Source organism: Oncorhynchus kisutch, linkage group LG14 (assembly GCF_002021735.2).
Source record: "Oncorhynchus kisutch isolate 150728-3 linkage group LG14, Okis_V2, whole genome shotgun sequence".
NCBI classification, from domain to species: Eukaryota; Metazoa; Chordata; class Actinopteri; order Salmoniformes; family Salmonidae; genus Oncorhynchus; species Oncorhynchus kisutch.
The window spans coordinates 74,508,016-74,528,299 of NC_034187.2; the positions used below are offsets into that span (position 1 = coordinate 74,508,016).

Here is a 20,284-nt window from a genome sequence, read left to right on the forward strand (position 1 = left end):
CTGAAGATGCCACTGGTAGCACAAGCTCCAGCAACAGTCACAGAACCTTTGACCTTGACTATCTACCAACTGTGGACAGTGACCCACCAATGCTGGTTGTAGTTGAACAGGTTAAACATAATGATAACTCGGTAAGGCCTGTCAGGTTAGGAAATGCCCAGTGAAACTTATAGAGACTATGCAGACACAGAGGGTTTTACACAGAGGGAGTTCATTAGAATACCTGTGTGGGCATAGGATTAGAATCCAAGTTGGCCTGTAGATTTCCAGGTCTGTAGCCCTTTCTTTTTTTTTTTACTTTCAAGAGACCCCATGGAGGTAATGGGTCAGAGGTCAAGTAGGCCAAGGTTTTTCTGTCTTGGTTGTAATGATCATCGTTGGTGGAATTAGACCAAGACGCAGCGTTGGATAGGTTAATCATATTATTTAATGATAACCAGAAAAACAAGAACGCGCTAACCAACAAAACGTACATCCTTGTAGTGCTCAACAGCAACAATACAAGGACAAGATCCCACAACATAGGTGGGAAAAAAGGCTACCTAAGTATGATTCCCAATCTGAGACAACGATAGACAGCTGCCTCTGATTGGGATCCACACTCGGCCAAACACAAAGAAATACAACACATAGAATGCCCATCCAAATCACACCCTGACCAAACCAAATAGAGACATAAAAAGGCTCTCTAAGGTCAGGGTGTGGGTTCTTATTGTCACTGAGTGTACTGAACATGTAACAGGCATGTTTTCCTGTGGGGTCTTTGAATTCCCCTAATTCTCTTTAGAGACATATGCATTGCAAGGTATTGCATACCTCGTTTTGTTTCTTTATAGTATGCAAGTGTAATTTAGCATGGGAGAATGTAACAGGGTATGTTTCCAGTTGCCTCTAAAGAAAGGTGTATTTAGTGTTCAAGCATTCTTATTGGTTGGTTCAACTCCGATGACAATAAGGCGTGTTGTGATTGGCCTCTCTTGCAGATAGGGGAGATCCCGAACGCCAAGTCTCCCCAGTATGAAAATGTGATGCAAGGGGTAGGTGACGTTCTGAATACTGTTTTCTGTTTTACAATGTGTACAGGTTTGCTGTACGTTACTGATTTATACATGTGTGGGTATATGGTACCTGTTAGGGATTGAGGGGCTTTCTGGGATGTGCTTTAGTATATGATTGCTGTATATAAGTGTGTTAGCTAGCATACTGGTCACATGAGCCCACTGCTAACACAGTTGTTTTCATGCTACAGATTTGACCATCGACAGCCATCAACATCATCAAGCCCTGCACAACTAACGTGCTGTTTCCTATTGAACAACAGCAGATAATAAATAATGCTCAACTGGGACCACTGGCTGGGGTGATTTATTTGGACAAAACACAATGCAAGGAGAGTACGATCAACATATCTTACAAAGGCACACCCGTTAAATGAAATGCATTCCATATGACTTCCTCACAAAGCTGGTTGAGAGAATGCCAAGTGTGTACAAAGCTGTTATCAAGTCAAAGGGTGGCTATTTAAAGAATCAAATATATATATAAATATAAATATAAAATATATTTGGATTTGTTTAACACTTTTTTGGTTACTACATGAGTCCATATGTGTTATTTCATAGTTTTGATGTCTTCACTATTATTCTACAATGTAGAAAATATATGTTCTAAAACTTCTGCCTGGTAGTGTATACGCAGGTGCAGAAGGTGAGTTTAATAATGAAGAATGCAGATTAACAAAACATAAGACGCATACAGAACATAAATGAAAACAAACCAATACTGCCTGATGACTGAGACTACCGAGGGCTAAATAAAGGGAAGGTAATCAAGGTGATGAGGAAGTCCAGGTGTGCATAATGAAGATTGCCGGTGGTTAGTAGACCAGCAATGTTGAGCACCGGAGTGGGCATAGGCGTGACAGACAGGAGTATGTTATTTTGGAGTGAGAAATTGTATCATTAATTTGAATTGTTTTCACAAATGGTGTTAAGTGTTTTAATTTAATTAACCCAAATATGAATTCTCAGAGCAATAATGTTTGTTTTTGTCATATAGGAACCCAGTGCCTGATTTGGATTGATTGAATATGACCCATTGAGTCTGACTAAGGGGAAATACAGTATAGGCCAATTCGATAGTATAGAGGGTTAGTTTGTCAAAAACAACGTTATTAAATTATCATTAGGATTCATCAAACAGCACCACGTGATGGCAGGACCAAAATGATTGACTATATCGACTAGAACAGGCATAGTAGCTTTCTCAACTTCACTGGGTTACCAAATCATCAGACCACCTGTCATTAATATTCCTCCCACGTGCCAGTTAGGCTACTCTCATGATAATCCAGTATTTTCTCGCTAAACAATACATAATTGTAGCTACTTTTATGACTAAAAGAAAGAATCCCTACACCACTCAAAATGCCATAACAAATTGCAGCCGTTTTTTATGAAATAAAACACACTTTTGATAAGAATCGAAATAATCTATTTGTGAAGACCAATAGACTGGCCAACTGTAGGCTACATGACAGATTTATCATTGCCTTGTTTTTGCACTCGCTGGAGCTGTTCTCGTGACAGCAGACTGATGGCCGGTCACGATGATCGTCACAGGTTGGGCTGAGTTAACGAGACGGCTCGCGCGTCATAAGATAACTGCACACTTTCCGGTTTGCATAGGGCAGTATAGACCTATACCGCTGCGTTGACATGAATTTGGGAGAATGTCCCAAGACCTATGCTGTAAAATTCGTCAGATATACGTTGAATAAAGTCATTTATTTGATTAAGCGATTTGTGCGTAAAGGCAGCATTTCAACAGGAATGCAGGAATTTTGAATGTTGAAATGCTGCCTTTAAGGAAAAGGCTATAGGCCTACTTAAATATGTATTTATTAGCCTATCGAAATATGTTTTCTTTTGATGTTTTACCTAAATTGTTATTGATTTTTGTTTAAAAATGGTTAGGATTGAACAACACAAAACACATTCGAAAATATTATCTCCATCAATAAAAAACTCGGTAATAAGGCAATATTAAAACTAATAGGCTCTGTTTGATCAAGATGTACAGGAACTGTCATGATTCAAAATAGGCTTTAAGTAGAATATGCGAATATTTTTATAAAATAATATTCGGTATTTTGATTATTACAATAACTCGTGAAATAGCTTGGGTCTCTATTTCATTGAATTTCGATGCTTCATACAAATCCAGACCTGGCTAAAGGCCTTTTAGCCAGACAAATCCGAATTTGTTTACGTCTGGAGTCTTCTGAAAACCACAGCCTCCACCAAATTGGACTAGGATTTGACTCCATGCGTATAGCTTCTACCCTTTCAGACCTCCAAGTATTCTTCCACATCTTGGATACTGGTAAATTATTATTTATGTTGTTGTTTAGGTGACGAGAGAACATGAGAATTTTTTTAAGGTGTTTTAAATGTAAGAGACAGGACAGAGCAGAGGGGATGGGGACTGAGACGGTCCACATGAGGCTCCCGACCTAATGAAGGATGAGATGCGTCTTGTTATCAACATCACATGTTTGCGCGTGCATGCAGCCCTGTATTAAATTATGGAACTCGGGGCACGCGGGGGAAGAAAGGGAGAATACATGTGTGTGCGTGCAGGAGCAGTTCTGTTTTTGGTGGGGTCTGCGTGAGGTGCATCTTTTTATTAAAGTCGAAATGGGAGCTTTACATTATGTGTTTGTTCTGGCTAGCACTGTTTTCGTTTCTCAAGCAAATGGACTCAAAAGTAAGTACATTTTTGTTAGCTTTTTGGGTTTTAGCTGTGCCCATCAATCAGGTTTGCGGTATAGGTTGCTTGGATGCAGATGACGTATCCGGTTTTGGCAAATTATTAACTGAAATGATATAGGGATACTTGTTACATTGTTAATTGATCATTGCTATGCGGTTTGTTTTCTATTTGTCATTTTCAGCCTATAAAGGTTTATTACTGCACTCTGTCAAGTCTTTCAATTAACTATAGGTTGAAATCATTTACATTTATATGCCTTTTTTTCAGTTTACCCTGTGGTTTTCTAAATACTATTTACAAGGAAAAGGCAACGCTCCTTTAATTGTTTTCTTCTGACCTTGCTCATCTCATAAGAATTTCAGAGAAGCGCGAGCTGTTATTGCGTTGCCAACGTCCGTGCGCTTGTCCTGTCAGTCACAGTCCCATGAGCCCAATTACACCATTTGCGCGCATGCACTTGGAGATCTGTCCTGTGCATTTTCCAAAGGTTACTTTTATTCAGTATACAACACGACTTTAAACCAAATATTTTCCACTGGTCAGTCCATATCCAGAAAAGTACTGTTTATTATGGTTAAGGAAATATACATTTTTAAACGAATTAACACGATAAACTTACATTAGGGCTCTCACATTAGATAGATTTTCCAACGTTTTTAAAAGCGCAATTTTAACCATAAATCTATAGGCCTAAGTCTCAAAACAAAATGGTACTCTCTCTCCCTTCCTCTTTCTTTCAGCTTACCGGGACATGTTCCCTCACAAGCATTCATTGTCGATGAAGTTCCCGCCGATCCCTGGTTGGAGCCCAGACAGCAACCCGTGGGATGACTATATGTACCCGCCCTTTGGTCCCAAGGAACTAACGCGGAGAAAAGGTGAGCACCTTGTCAAATTATGCAAATAAAGTTTATATCGTTACCACTTTAAAACATTACAACATTTATCAACTAATTTCACCTCCGGATCCAGGTAAGCCCGTCAAAGTGCGCCTGACCAGCGACAGTCCAGCAATCAAAGGTTCTGTGGTGTCATTCACTGCCAAGCTGGAGTACCCGCCATGTCAGAAGGAGGACACCAACGGGGAGCTGGTGTGGGATGAGCACTGTCCAGATGGTATGGAGCTGGAGGCCTCAGGTCCTTCCCACAAACCACTCTACACACGCACTGTCACAACACAAGCACCTAGCACAAACAAACCTACACACTCCCACTCAGAGACACCCAGACATGCACACACACATGCAACTTGGTGGACTTACCATGAGGAGGAATAGGCAATTACCTCAGGCCTCTCATCATCAAGTGGCCTCATTCCTGTGCATTGTTTCACGTGATATGATTGCAAATGTGACTGTCTCTGAGATTAAGTTGTAGCAATGAGAAGAAACAGAAAGATGTCATTTTTAACAGAAAAATGACCTAAATTCTTTAGTAAAAGGACAGGTCTGCTGATAATAAGGTGCTGCTGATAATACTGCCGTAGTCCTCCAGGAAGAGGACATGTCCCACTGGGCACACTGGTTGAATCAACGTTGTTTCCAGATCATATAAATGAAATGATGTCAAACCAAGGCAGAATAGACATTGAATTTAGAATAGACGTTCTCCTATGAGATAGTTTCAGCTACATGCGAATTGATGGAAAGTTGGAAGATATATAGGGCACTGTTCAGATCCTGCAATTATTTTGGATGAATGTGCAAAAAGGTAACCTTCTTTTTGAAGTGATTTGTTTGAAAATCAAATGAAAGCTGGTTGTGTTCATGGGCACATTAAAAGGTGATACATTTTTACAGTTAAATTAAATGTCTTCTTAAATGTGTGCCTCAGTGTCCTCAGTCTGGCCTCTGCCTGGGGCCTCCACATTGTATTGTATTTATTAAGGATCTCCATTAGCTGCTGCCAAGGCAGCAGATACTCTTCCTGGGGTCCAGCAACATTAAGGCAGTTATATACAATAAAAATATGACATTACATTTTATAAAACCTTTCACAACACATCAAGTGTGTTCTCTCAGGCCACTACTCTACTACCACATATCTACAATACAAAATCCACGTCTACCTATGTGTAGAGTGTGTGAGTTATCATGTGTACAGTTGAAGTCCGAAGTTTACATACACCTTAGCCAAATACATTTAAACTCCGTTTTTCACAATTCCTGACATTTAATCAGAGTAAAAATTCCCTGTCTTAGGTCAGTTAGGATCACCAGTTTATTTTAAGAATGTGAAATGTCAGAATAATAGTTGAGATAATTATTTATTTCAGCTTTTATTTCTTCCATTACATTTCCAGTGGGTCAGAAGTTTACATACACTCAATTAGTATTTGGTAGCATTGCCTTTAAATTGGTTAACTTGGGTCAAATGTTTCAGGTAGCCTTCCATAAGCTTCCCACAATACGTTGGGTGAATTTTGGCCCATTCCTCCTGACAGAGCTGGTGTAACTGAGTCAGGTTTGTAGGCCTCCTTGCCCGCACACGCTTTTTCAGTTCTGCCCACACATTTTCTATAGGATTGAGGTCAAGGCTTTGTGATGGCCACTCCAATACCTTGACTTTGTTGTCCTTAAGCCAATTTGCCACAACTTTGGAAGTATGCTTGGGTTCACTGTCCATTTGGAAGACCCATTTGCGACCAAGCATTAACTTCCTTACTAATGTCTTGAGATGTTGCTACAATATATCCACGTAGTTTTCCTCCCTCATGATGCCATCTATTTTCTGAAGTGCACCAGTCCCTCCTGCAGCAAAGCACCCCCACAACATGATGCTGCCCTCCCCCCGTGCTTCACGGTTGGGATGATGTTCTTCAGCTAGCAAGCCTCCCTCTTATTCCTCCAAACATAATGATGGTCATTTTAGCCAAACGGTTCTATTTTAGTTTCATCAGACCAGAGGACGTCTCTCCAAAAAGTACAATCTTTGTCCCCATGTGTAGTTGCAAACCGTAGTCTGGCTTTTTTATAGCGGTTTTGGAGCAGTGGCTTCTTCCTTGCTGAGCAGCCTTTCAGGTTATGTCGATACAGGACTCGCTTTACTGTGGATATCAATACTTTTGTTCCTGTTTTCTCCAGCATCTTCACAAGGTCCTTTGCTGTTGTTCTGGGATTGATTTGCACTTTTCGCACCAAAGTACGTTCATCTCTAGGAGACAGAACGCGTCTCCTTCCTCAGCGGTATGATGGCTGCGTGGTCCCATGGTGTTTATACTTGCGTACTATTGTTTGTACAGATGAATGTGGTACCTTCAGGCATTTGAAATTGCACCCAAGGATGAACCAGACTTGTGGAGGTCTACACTTTTTTTTCCTGAGGTCTTGGCTGATTTCTTTTGATTTTCCCATGATGTCAAGCAAAGACGTACTGAGTTTGAAGGTAGGCATTGAAATACATCCACAGGTACACCTCCAATTGACTCAAATTATGTCAATTAGCCTACCAAAAGCTTCTAAAGCCATGACATCATTTTCTGGAATATTCCAAGCTGTTTAAAGGCACAGTCAACTTAGTGTATGTAAACTTGTGACCCACTGGAATTGTGATACAGTGAATTATAAATGAAATAATCTGTCTGTAAACAATTGTTGGAAAAATTAGTGTTATACACAAAGTAGATGTCCTAACCGACTTGCCAAAACTATAGTTTGTTATCAAGAAATTTGTGGGGTGGTTGAAAAACAAGTTTGAATGACTCCAACCTAAGTGTATGTAAACCTCCGACTTCAACTGTGTGTGTGTCTGTGCCTGTGTATCTCTTCACAGTACTCTGTTCCACAAGGTGTATTTTGATCTGTTTTTAAATTGTGATTCTACTGCTGCATCAGTTACTTGATGTGGAATAGAGTTCCATGTAGCCATGGCTCTATGTAGTACTGTGCACCTCCCATAGTCTGTTCTTCACTTGGGGATTGTGAAATCACTAAGTACGCCCCTGCACATAAAAACACACACACACAACAGCTGATTACAAGATCATTATACAATCAGCAATTAAGCATTCATAAAAACTGAATAACTCAACATTGAGACATGAAATAGGTTAGGGTGTACTACATTCTGTGAATTGACTGTAGTTCTCCCCTCCACTGCCCTATTCAAGCTAACAGTCAGCTTAAGTCTGGCTATGTATTTAACTGGACCTCCTGGCTAGATGACTACGGCTTTGGAAAGTGTACTGACCTGAAGAGATGTAACGTCTTCCCAGATGGGAAACCCTTCCCTCAGAGCAACGACTGGAGACACAAGGGCTACGTCTACGTATGGCACTCCATGGGTAAGAGTCTCACTCAAACACAGTCAATTACCCATAGACATGCACACAGTCATAAACACACATATACATGCACCATGTCCCTCTCCCTGTCCTCCCGGAAGACCTGAGCCCTAGGACCATGCCTCAGGACTACCTGGCCTGATGACTCCTGGCTGTCCCCAGTCCACCTGGTTGTGCTGCTGCTCCAGTTTCAACTGTTCTGCCTGCGGCTATGGAACCCTGACCTGTTCACCGGACGTGCTACCTTGTCCCAGACCTGCTGTTTTCAACTCTCTCTCTCTCTACCGCACCTGCTGTCTCGACCTGAATGCTCAGCTATGAAAAGCCAACTGACATTTACTCCTGAGGTGCTGACCTGTTGCACCCTCTACAACCACTGTGATTATTATTATTTGACCCTGCAGGTCATCTATGAACGTTTGCACATCTTGGCCATGTTCTGTTATAATCTCCACCTGGCACAGCCAGAAGAGGACTGGCCACCCCTCAGAGCCTGCTTCCTCTTTAGGTTTCTTTCTAGGTTCCTGCCTTTCTAGGGAGTTTTTCCTAGCCACCGTGCTTCAATCTGCATTGCTTGCTGTTTGGGGTTTTAGGCTGGGTTTCTGTATAAGCACTTTGTGACATCGGCTGATGTAAAAAGAGCTTTATAAATACAATTGATTGAATTTGATTGATTAGATGAGCTCTATTAAAGGTGAGGAGGCAGGTGCTTAGAGATGGAGATCTGCTATTACTCAAACTCTTTCTGCACTCTGATTCCTCCCTCCATCTCTCCTTCCCTCCTTCCTCTCTCCTTCCCTCCTCCCTCCCTCCCTCCTTCTATCTCTCCTTCCCTCCTCCCTTCCTCCCTCTATCTCTCCTTCTATCTCTCCTTCCCTCCTCCCTTCCATCTCTCCCTCCATCTCTCTCCTTCCCTCTCTCTTTCCTTACTTCCTCCTTCCCTCCATCTATCTCTCCTTCCTTCCTCCTTCCCTCTCTCTCTCCTTCCTTCCTCCTTCCCTCCCTCCCTCTATCTCTCTCCTTCCTTCCTTCCTCCTTCCCTCCCTCCCTCTCCTTCCTTCCTTCCTTCCTTCCTTCCTTCCTTCCTTCCTTCCTTCCTTCCTTCCTTCCTTCCTTCCTTCCTTCCTTCCATCTCTTTCCTTCCATCCTCCCTCCTTCTATCTCTCCTTCCTTCCTCCTTCCTCCTTCTATCTCTCCTTCCTTCCTTCCTTCCTCCTTCAATCCCTCTATCTCTCCTTCCTTCCTCCTTCCCTCCTTCCATCTCTCCTTCCCTCCTCCCTCCATCTCTCCCTCCCTCTCTCTCCCTCCCCCAGGTCAGTACTCTGAGACGTGTGATGGCTCCTCTTCCACCCTAACAGTGAACACCAGTGACATAATTTTGGGGGCGGAGCTGATGGAGGTCATGGTGTACAGGAAACGCGAGCGCAGGAAGTACAGCCCCCTGGCCACCGACAAGGCAGTCTTCTTTGTCACAGGTGAGTTCGCTGTATACACTACATGTCTACTCTCCAAGCATCACGTATCTCAATCAGCAACCTTTCTTCCTCCCATCTACTATCCTTCCTTCCCCTTGTACATCTTATAGGTCACCAAGCCCCTCCCTTTGTACATCTTATAGGACACCAAGCCCTTCCCCTTGTACATCTTATAGGACACCAAGCCCTTCCCCTTGTACATCTTATAGGTCACCAAGCCCTTCCCCTTGTACATCTTATAGGTCACCAAGCCCCTCCCTTTGTACATCTTATAGGTCACCAAGCCCCTCCCCTTGTACATCTTATAGGACACCAAGCCCTTCCCCTTGTACATCTTATAGGTCACCAAGCCCCTCCCTTTGTACATCTTATAGGTCACCAAGCCCCTCCCCTTGTACATCTTATAGGTCACCAAGCCCCTCCCTTTGTACATCTTATAGGACACCAAGCCCTTCCCCTTGTACATCTTATAGGTCACCAAGCCCCTCCCTTTGTACATCTTATAGGACACCAAGCCCCTCCCCTTATACATCTTATAGGTCACCAAGCCCTTCCCCTTGTACGCCACAGGCCTGCTCATGGCTTTGAGCAAGAAATTGACTGGCAGGACTTAAATGGACTTGACATGGGGATAGTCATGTTTTGAAAACTAAGGGAGGAAAATGTTTTTTTTACAAACTTGTTCTGTACTGTGAAGTTAATCTGAATATGTGCTTCATGTTTTCACAGAGGCAGGAGGCCAATATATTCTCAAATGTGTGCTCTGCTGTAGCCTACATTCATTTATTTTATTTGAAGTTTCATTCTGATATTGTGATATTTGTTCTACTGCGACATTGATGTCTTGTAAATGATATGACATTGGGGTGTTGTGAGCCCCACAGCTGAGTGTGTGCAAATGCATATGACTTGTGTTCTACAGTGATGTAAATGTCGCTGTACATTGATGTCTAGAAAATGAGGCTATAAGAATTTTGGACTTGTGTAAACCCCACAGCTAATCTCAAGTGTGTGGGTTTACTGCAGTGACGTCTAAAATGCTTTGAATTAATCAGCACCTTGGAGAGTGCTGTCCATTTCACCACCAGGCTACTTGGCTGTTTACTCTGTGTGCTGCGCTGCTATGTTGAGTTTGTCACTTTTTTTCTTAATGTTTTCTTAATATGTTCCGGTACCTCATACCCCCCAAAAGTACCCCCCCCCCCCCCCTCACTATGGGTGTGTTCGTAAATTCAGAGTGTTGTCAGATTATCTGTTGGTAAATTAAGAGTGTTTCGCTCATAGGGCGCTCTGGCTGATGAGTAGGGTTGATCCGTGCGTTCTGACCTCACAACGGCAGTCAAGCACCCAAGCTAACTGGCTAAAGTTAGTTTGCTAGCTAGCTACTTCTGGACACAAATGAGAGAACACCTCACTCTGACCATTTTAACCTCTCTAGCAGAGCTGGTTAGGCAGTTTTCATGTTATCCAGAGTGTTGGTGACTGTAACTGTGCTGCTGGCAACGATTTCATTTTTTGTTGTTGTTGCTGACATTCACTGACACCGGTCATATTCTATTGCTCGTTTGTAAATTCATCAGTTATTCTGCGCTCGGGTACACTCAGACGTGAGTGCTCTGAAATCGGAGTAGATAACCAGAGAGAATTTACAAACACACCCTATGCGTTCCGGAACCTCCCGATTTACAAATGAAGCACTGGATACAGATAGATGAACGGACGTGTCATGCCTAAGGGTTTCTCGTTAACCTTTACCCATCCACAGACAAGATCCCAGTGGCTGTGAATATTTCCCAGAAGGCATCAGCCAACCTGTCGGACAGCGTATTTGTGCGTGGCGAGGAAGTTGTGTTCAGTGTGTCCGTTCACGACCCTAGTGACTACCTGAAGACCGCAGACGCCGTCGACTACATCTGGGACTTCAAGGACGGCAACCAGCTGGTCACTCATAGCAACGTAGCCACTCACTCCTACAGTGCGGTAGGAGATGTCAACGTGAAGCTGAGGGTGGAAGCGGCGTTCAAGATCCCATGTCCTCCACCCACGCAAACTACAGGTACGCACACTTGAGTCACACACTTCACTTCAGTGGATATTGCAGGTACACAAACCTAGAAGTACATAGTACACATTGATGAGCTCCATCTTTAACCATACTACTGGCCCTCCAGCCTGGAATAAGGTATGCACCATTGGGGGAATGTTGTTTTAGCTGATTGCGCTGCAGCCCCATGTCCGTCTTTGAAGCGTTATGTTATATCTCTCTTTTTCTCTCCTTCAGCGGCCCACACACCTCCCCCTGGCACTCACGCCATCACTCGCAAAATGGAGACAACCCATGGTTTTGGTAAGAATGACTTCTGTAATGTGCGTTGAATAGAAGTGTCAGAGTGTATGAGGAAGTGTTTTCTCTTGTGAGTTTAGTTCTATTCAGCTGACATCAACTGTCCAAATTCCACTGTCTCGTTTCCAGTGCCAGTCACCACTGCCAGACCCGCCTCCAACACACCTGTTCCTATGACTACAGGCTTCCCGACAACAGAGCCCCTCCCCCCGACGGTTGCTGATGTAACCTTGGCGCTGTTCAACCCGATACAACTTTTTGCACAGTTCTTGCTAGCTGGCCCCACCCCCATGTCCCCGCCCACTGGCCCTACCCCAATGTCCCTGCCGGCTGGCCCCACCCCCATGGCCCAGCTCCGCTACGCACATCTGGCAGGCAATGATTGCTTCCGGTACTTCTACGGAACCTTCCAGACCAACATCACCATTATTGGTGGGTGGATGAGGATATAGTGTGTCTCAAATGGCATCATATTCCATTAATAGTGCACTACTTTGGGGCCCATAAGGCTCCCATATGTCTCTGGTCAAAGTAGTGCCCTATATAGGGAATAGGGTGGCATTTCGGCCATAAACACTCTCATGGGGGCAAATACTAAAGTTCCACTGGCCAATGTCTACACAAATGTTCACTTAATCATGCATTGATGTCAATGGGAGTGGAAGTTAGTATTTGCCCATTGTGAAAAGTCTTCAATCCAAGCATGTTTTAATCACTCCATCCATGCCGTACCCAATCACAGAACCCAAGCACTTCATCAACAGCCAGCCAGCCAATCGGATCCTGGACGTGTTTGCTGACAAGGTCACCAACACTGACATAAGCTTCCTAGTCAAGTGCCTGGGCAGGTGAGTGGAACACAATTGGATGTGGCTAAGGCAACCCTCAGACATGTTTTTGGACTAGTGAAAAATATAATTTGTAATGAATATTAACCCACAAACCAATGCCCCATCCATCTACCATAACCACCCTCCTCTCTCCTCCTCCTCCTCTCCCCCTTCCCCAGCACTCCCACCTCAGCCTGCACCATCGTCTCGGACCCCTCTTGCCAGCAGGTGAGGAACATCGTGTGTGATGACGTGCCCCCATCGTCGGAGTGCGAGGTGCGCCTGCGGAGGACCTTCCTGGAGCCAGGGACCTACTGTGTCAACATCACCCTGGAGGATGCCAGCAGTCTGGCCCTCACCATCACCACCACCATCACCATAAGCAACACTGACCCTGACACACCCGGTAGGTCACAGGGCTAGACCCTGGGGTCTTATTCAGGTTGAGTCCCAAATGGCACCCTACAGTGAAAGTATTCAGACCCCTTGACTTTTTCCCCAATCTTCTTACATTACAGCTGTATTTTAAAATGGATTAAATCGTTGTTCCCCCCTCATCAATCTACACACAATACCCCATAATGACAAAGCAAAAACATGTTTTTAGAATTTTCTTTAACATTTTTTTTTTATTATAAAAAATAAAAATCTGAAATTACACATTTACATAAGTATTCAGACCCTTTACTCAGTACTTTGTTGAAGCACCTTTGGCAGCAATTACAGCCTTGAGGCTTCTTGGGTATGATGCTACAAGCTTGGCACACCTGCTCTGTCAGGTTGGATGGGGAGCGTCGCTGAACAGTTATTTTCAGGTCTCTCCAGAGTTCTATCGGGTGTAAGTCCAGGCTCTGGCTGGGCCAGTCAAGGACATTCAGAGACTCTCGAAGCCACTCCTGCGTTGTCTTGACTGTGTGCTTAGGGTCGTTGTCCTCTTGGAAGGTGAACCTTCTCCTCAGTCTGAGGGGCTGAATGCTCTGGAACAGGTTTTCATCAAGGATCTCTGTACTTTTCTTCATTCATCTTTCCCTTGATCCTGACTAGTCTACCAGTCCCTGCTGCTGAAAAATATCCCTACCGCATGATGCTGCCATCACCATGCTTCACCGTAGTGATGGTGCCAGGTTTCCTCCAGACGTGACGCTTGGCATTCAGGCCAAAGAGTTAATTATTGGTTTCATCAGACCAGAGAATCTTGTTTCTCATGGTCTGAGATTCCTATAGGTATCTTTTGGCAAAGAGCAGGCTGTCATGTGTTTTTACTGAGGAGTGGCTTCTGTCTGCCCATTCTACCATAAATGCCTGATTGGTTGAGTGCTGCAGAGATGGTTGTCCTTCTGGAGGAACTCTGGAGCTCTGTCAGAGTGACCATCGGGGTCTTGGTCACCTCCCGGACCAAGACCCTTCTCCCCCGATTGCTCAGTTTGGCTGGGCAGCCAGCTCTAGGAAGAGTCTTGGTGGTTCCAAACTTCCATTTAAGAATGATGGAGGCCAATGTGTTCTTGGGGACCTTCAACGCTGCAGAACATTTTTGGTACCCTTCCCCAGATCTGTGCCTCGACACAATCCTGTCTCGGAGCTCTACGGACAGTTCCTTCGATCTCATGGCTTGGATTTTGCTCTGAAATGCACTGTCAACTGTGGGACCTTCAATAGACAGGTGTGTGCATTTCCAAGCCATGTCCAATCAATTGAATTTACCACGGCAGTGTAGCCTAGTGGTTAGAGCAGTGTAGCCTAGTGGTTAGAGCATTGGACTAGTAACTGAAAGGTTGCAAGTTCAAATCCCCGAGCTGACAAGGTACAAAATCTGTCATTCTGCCCTTGAACAGGCAGTTAACCCACTGTTCCTAGGCCGTCATTGAAAATAAGAATTTGTTCTTAACTGACTTGCCTAGTTAAATAAAGGTAAAAAAAACAAAAAAAGTTGTTGAAACATCTCAATGATGATCAATGGAAGCAGGATGCACCTGAGCTCAATTTCGAGTCTCATAGCAAAAGGTCTGAATACTTATGTAAATAAGGTATGTTTTTTAATTTGAATACATTTGCAAAACATTTTAAAACCTGTTCACTTTTTCATTATGAGGCATTGTGTGGAGATTGATGAGGATTTTTGTTTTATATAATCCATTTTAGAATAAGGCTCTAACAACAATATTTGGGAAATATGGTCTGAATACTTTCCTTATGCACTGTATATAGTGAATAGTTTGCCGTATGGATGGGCCCTGGTCAAGGTAGATCACTATATAGGGAGTAGGGTGCCATGTTGTGAATGTGTATAAATCCACAGCCATAGATGGGATTTTCATTTAGAAGTTTTTCCTCGTTTGATGGTATTGAGGCACAGTTTACACCTGATATTAAAGTGGTTTATTTCTCTCCTAATCTCATCCCACCTCTCTCCACTTCTTTCCATCCCTCACCCCTTTGATTCTCGACTCCCCTCGATTCATCCCACCGCTCTTTTACTCTGTTAATTTCCCTCACATTTTTGTCTCTCCCACCATCTGTTTGTAGAGTCTAAAGCTCCTCATGCTGCAGAGGTTGTCCTCTCCTCCAGTGCTATTCTGGTAGCCATCTTTGCCTTCACTGCCTTCATGGTCTACAAGTAAGTCAAGCCACTCAGTATTACTTGTGCACACTCAGTTTCCCTTACTCATCTCTCATCTCCATTTCCCCCACTTCATCTCTTTCCCCTATCTCTGTCCACTCCTCCTCGACTCTCCCTCTCCCTCAACCCCTCCTCCCTCACTCTCCCACCCAATCTCCCCCTACCCTCCATCTCTCCTCCCTCACTCCCCTACCCTCCATCTCTCCTCCCTCACTCCCCCTACCCTCCATCTCTCCTCCCTCACTCCCCTACCCTCCATCTCTCCTCCCTCACTCCCCCTACCCTCCATCTCTCCTCCCTCACCCCCTACCCTCCATCTCTCCTCCCTCACCCCCCTACCCTCCATCTCTCCTCCCTCACCCCCTACCCTCCATCTCTCCTCCCTCACCCCCTACCCTCCATCTCTCCTCCCTCACCCCTACCCTCCCTCACCCCATCTCTCCTCCCTCACCCCTACCCTCCCTCACCCCATCTCTCCTCCCTCACCCCTACCCTCCCTCACCCCATCTCTCCTCCCTCACCCCTACCCTCCCTCACCCCATCTCTCCTCCCTCACCCCTACCCTCCATCTCTCCTCCCTCACCCCCTACCCCCCATCTCTCCTCCCTCACCCCCTACCCTCCATCTCTCCTCCCTCACCCCTACCCTCCCTCACCCCATCTCTCCTCCCTCACCCCCTACCCCCCATCTCTCCTCCCTCACCCCCTACCCTCCATCTCTCCTCCCTCACCCCTACCCTCCCTCACCCCATCTCTCCTCCCTCACCCCTACCCTCCCTCACCCCATCTCTCCTCCCTCACCCCTACCCTCCCTCACCCCATCTCTCCTCCCTCACCCCTACCCTCCCTCACCCCATCTCTCCTCCCTCACCCCTACCCTCCCTCACCCCATCTCTCCTCCCTCACCCCTACCCTCCCTCACCCCATCTCTCCTCCCTCACCCCTACCCTCCATCTCTCCTCCCTCACCCCCTACCCTCCATCTCTCCTCCCTCACCCCATCTCTCCTCCCTCACCCCATCTCTCCTCCCTCACCCCTACCCTCCCTCACCCCATCTCTCCTCCCTCACCCCTACCCTCCATCTCTCCTCCCTCACCCCATCTCTCCTCCCTCACCCCATCTCTCCTCCCTCACCCCATCTCTCCTCCCTCACCCCTACCCTCCCTCACCCCATCTCTCCTCCCTCACCCCCTACCCTCCATCTCTCCTCCCTCACCCCATCTCTCCTCCCTCACCCCTACCCTCCCTCACCCCATCTCTCCTCCCTCACCCCCTACCCCCCATCTCTCCTCCCTCACCCCATCTCTCCTCCCTCACCCCTACCCTCCCTCACCCCATCTCTCCTCCCTCACCCCTACCCTCCATCTCTCCTCCCTCACCCCCTACCCTCCATCTCTCCTCCCTCACCCCCTACCCTCCATCTCTCCTCCTCACCCCTACCCTCCATCTCTCCTCCCTCACCCCCTACCCTCCATCTCTCCTCCCTCACCCCCTACCCTCCATCTCTCCTCCCTCACCCCCTACCCTCCATCTCTCCTCCCTCACCCCCTACCCTCCATCTCTCCTCCCTCACCCCCATACCCTCCATCTCTCCTCCCTCACCCCCATACCCTCCATCTCTCCTCCCTCACCCCCATACCCTCCATCTCTCCTCCCCTCACCCCCATACCCTCCATCTCTCCTCCCTCACCCCCTACCCTCCATCTCTCCTCCCTCACCCCCTACCCTCCATCTCTCCTCCTCACCCCCTACCCTCCATCTCTCCTCCCTCACCCCCTACCCTCCATCTCTCCTCCCTCACCCCCTACCCTCCATCTCTCCTCCCTCACCCCCTACCCTCCATCTCTCCTCCCTCACCCCCTACCCTCCATCTCTCCTCCCTCACCCCCTACCCTCCATCTCTCCTCCCTCACCCCCTACCCTCCATCTCTCCTCCCTCACCCCTACCCTCCATCTCTCCTCCCTCACCCCTACCCTCCATCTCTCCTCCCTCACCCCCTACCCTCCATCTCTCCTCCCTCACCCCCTACCCTCCATCTCTCCTCCTCCCTCACCCCTACCCTCCATCTCTCCTCCCTCACCCCCTACCCTCCATCTCTCCTCCCTCACCCCCTACCCTCCATCTCTCCTCCCTCACCCCCTACCCTCCATCTCTCCTCCCTCACCCCCTACCCTCCATCTCTCCTCCCTCACCCCCTACCCTCCATCTCTCCTCCCTCACCCCCTACCCTCCATCTCTCCTCCCTCACCCTACCCTCCATCTCTCCTCCCTCACCCCCTACCCTCCATCTCTCCTCCCTCACCCCCTACCCTCCATCTCTCCTCCCTCACCCCTACCCTCCATCTCTCCTCCCTCACCCCCTACCCTCCATCTCTCCTCCCTCACCCCCTACCCTCCATCTCTCCTCCCTCACCCCTACCCTCCATCTCTCCTCCCTCACCCCTACCCTCCATCTCTCCTCCCTCACCCCTACCCTCCATCTCTCCTCCCTCACCCCCTACCCTCCATCACCCCATCTCTCCTCCCTCACCCCATCTCTCCTCCCTCACTCCATCTCTCCTCCCTCACCCCCTACCCTCCATCTCTCCTCCCTCACCCCCTACCCTCCATCTCTCCTCCCTCACCCCATCTCTCCTCCCTCACCCCCTACCCTCCATCTCTCCTCCCTCACATCCCACCTCCCCCTCTCACTCCCCACCTCCCCCTCTCCCTCCATCTCTCGCTCCCCTCCGTCTTCTCTCCTCCTCCACCTCCCCTCCCAGGCGCTATAAAGTCTACAAGCGGGTGAGGAGGTCCCTGGTGGAGGACGCCAGTGGCCATGTTGGTGTTGGGGGTCATATGGGCCGGCTGAGGAAGGTAATATTCCCCACCAACGAGGAGAGTCGCCGCCTGCTGTCGGACAGACACCCCATGTAGACCCATCGATGGTACTACAGCCATAGGCTGCAAATTTGGGGTGTGAAACATTTTGAAAGGTGCAGATAGAAATAACTGGATTCGCTTTCGTACCTGACAGACAAGCATATCTGTTCTACACAATACATTTCTATCTCAATGTTCTGCAACTTTATATAATCCTTAACAGGCCCCAGGATTTTTACTCAGAGGTTCTTCAGTACCAAGTTTAATTTTAGCACGTTCATAAATGCATCACAAAGAAGATATCTATACCAATAACTAAGAGAACTAACAACTGTTAATAAGATAGCAAGAGGAACATTTAACTTTTGATAATATGAAAATACTCGTGCCTTTTCTGTTTAGTTGACTTTGTTGTAGAAAAGTATGTCTATATGAAGTCTACACCCTCCTTGGATTTCTTCACATTTTGTGTTACAAAGTGGGATTAAAATGGATTTCATTGTAATTTGTCAACAGCCTACACACAAGGGTATATATTTTAAAGATGAATGAAAAATAAAACACTAACATACCTTGATTGGATAAGTATTCACCCCGAGTCAATACATGTTAAAATCACCTGTAGCGGTGATTACAGCTTTGCACACCTGTAGTGCAATATTTTCCCATAAAAGCAATATTCAAGCTCTGTGAAGGTGTTGAGGATCAGGGCTAGACAGCCATAGTTGTTCAAGCTCTGTGAAGGTGTTGAGGATCAGGGCTAGACAGCCATAGTTGTTCAAGCTCTGTGAAGGTGTTGAGGATCAGGGCTAGACAGCCATAGTTGTTCAAGCTCTGTGAAGGTGTTGAGGATCAGGGCTAGACAGCCATAGTTGTTCAAGCTCTGTGAAGGTGTTGAGGATCAGGGCTAGACAGCCATAGTTGTTCAAGCTCTGTGAAGGTGTTGAGGATCAGGGCTAGACAGCCATAGTTGTTCAAGCAGATAAGTGTAACTTGACAGCTCAGGAACATTCACCGTCTTCTTGGTAACTCCAGTGGACATTTGGGCTTGATGTCCTGCTGAAAGGTTAGTTAATTGTCCAGTGTCTGGTAGAAAGCAGACTGAAGCAGGTTTTCCTCTAGGATTTTGCCTGTGCTTAGCTCCATCCCATTTATTTTCACGGAATTTGCCAATGTCAAGCAGACCCATTACATGATGCAGCCACCATGCTTAAAAATGAGTGATATGTTTGGAGCAAACACAAGGCTTCGCATTTAGGCCCAAAAGTGTATTTTATTGTTTTGTTGCATACAGGATGCATGTTTAAGAATATTTGTATTCTTTACACTGGTCTTACACAGTGCATTCAGAAAGTATTCAGACCCCTTGACTTTTTCCACATTGTTACGTTACAGCCTTATTCTACAATGGATTAAATACATGTTTCCCCTCAATCTACATACAATACTCCATAATGACAAAGCAAGAACAGGTTTAGACTTTTTCAAATGTATTAGAAATAAAAATGAAATCTTATTTACATAAGTATTCAGACCCTTTGCTATGAGACTCAAAATTGAGCTCAGGTGCATCCTGTTTCCATTGATCATCCTTGAGATGTTCCTACAACTTGGAGTCCACCTGTGGTAAATTCAATCGATTGGACATAATTTGGAAAGACATGTCTATAGAAGGTATCACATTTGACAGTGCATGTCAAAAGAAAATAACCAAGCCATGAGGTCGAAGGAATTGTTCTTAGCGCTCCGAACCTGGATTTTGTCGAGGCACAGATCTGTGGAAGGGTACCAAAACATGTTTGCAGCATTGAAGGTCCCCAAGTACACAGTCTGGAACCAAGACTCTTCCTAGAGCTGGCCGCCCGGCCAAACTGAGCAATCGAGAGAAGGGCCTTGGTCAGGGAAGTGACCAAGAACCAGATGGTCACTGACAGAGCTTCAGAGTTTCTCTGTGGATAACCATTTCTGTAGCACTCCACCAATCACGCCTTTATGGTAGTGGCCAGATGGAAGCCACTCAGTAACACACAACAGCCTGCTTGGAGTTTGCCAAACGGCACCTAAAAGACTCTTGACCATGAGAAAAAAAATATTCTCTTG

General features: G+C 46.2%; 1 protein-coding gene across 1 annotated transcript; it reads left to right on the forward strand.

Moving 5' to 3' along the window:
* The first annotated feature begins 3,621 nt into the window (after positions 1–3,621).
* On the forward strand, positions 3,622–18,766 carry LOC109904650 (protein QNR-71). The gene is made up of 12 exons (XM_020501833.2): positions 3,622–3,768; positions 4,515–4,652; positions 4,747–4,890; positions 7,883–8,056; positions 9,370–9,531; positions 11,297–11,587; positions 11,813–11,878; positions 12,005–12,307; positions 12,618–12,723; positions 12,885–13,111; positions 15,229–15,319; positions 18,085–18,766. Exons 1-12 carry the CDS (start codon positions 3,699–3,701, stop codon positions 18,236–18,238), a joined length of 1,926 nt encoding a protein of 641 aa, XP_020357422.2. The 5' UTR covers positions 3,622–3,698; the 3' UTR covers positions 18,239–18,766.
* Positions 18,767–20,284: the final 1,518 nt, after the last annotated feature.

Excerpts from the sequence above, each read along its gene's own strand:
- LOC109904650 (XM_020501833.2), top strand. The coding sequence starts at position 3,699 with ATGGGAGCTTTACATTATGTGTTTGTTCTGGCTAGCACTGTTTTCGTT. Across the intron at positions 12,308-12,617 it reads GACCAACATCACCATTATTG|AACCCAAGCACTTCATCAAC; the intron begins GTGGGTGGATGA and ends ACCCAATCACAG. Across the intron at positions 13,112-15,228 it reads CACTGACCCTGACACACCCG|AGTCTAAAGCTCCTCATGCT; the intron begins GTAGGTCACAGG and ends ATCTGTTTGTAG.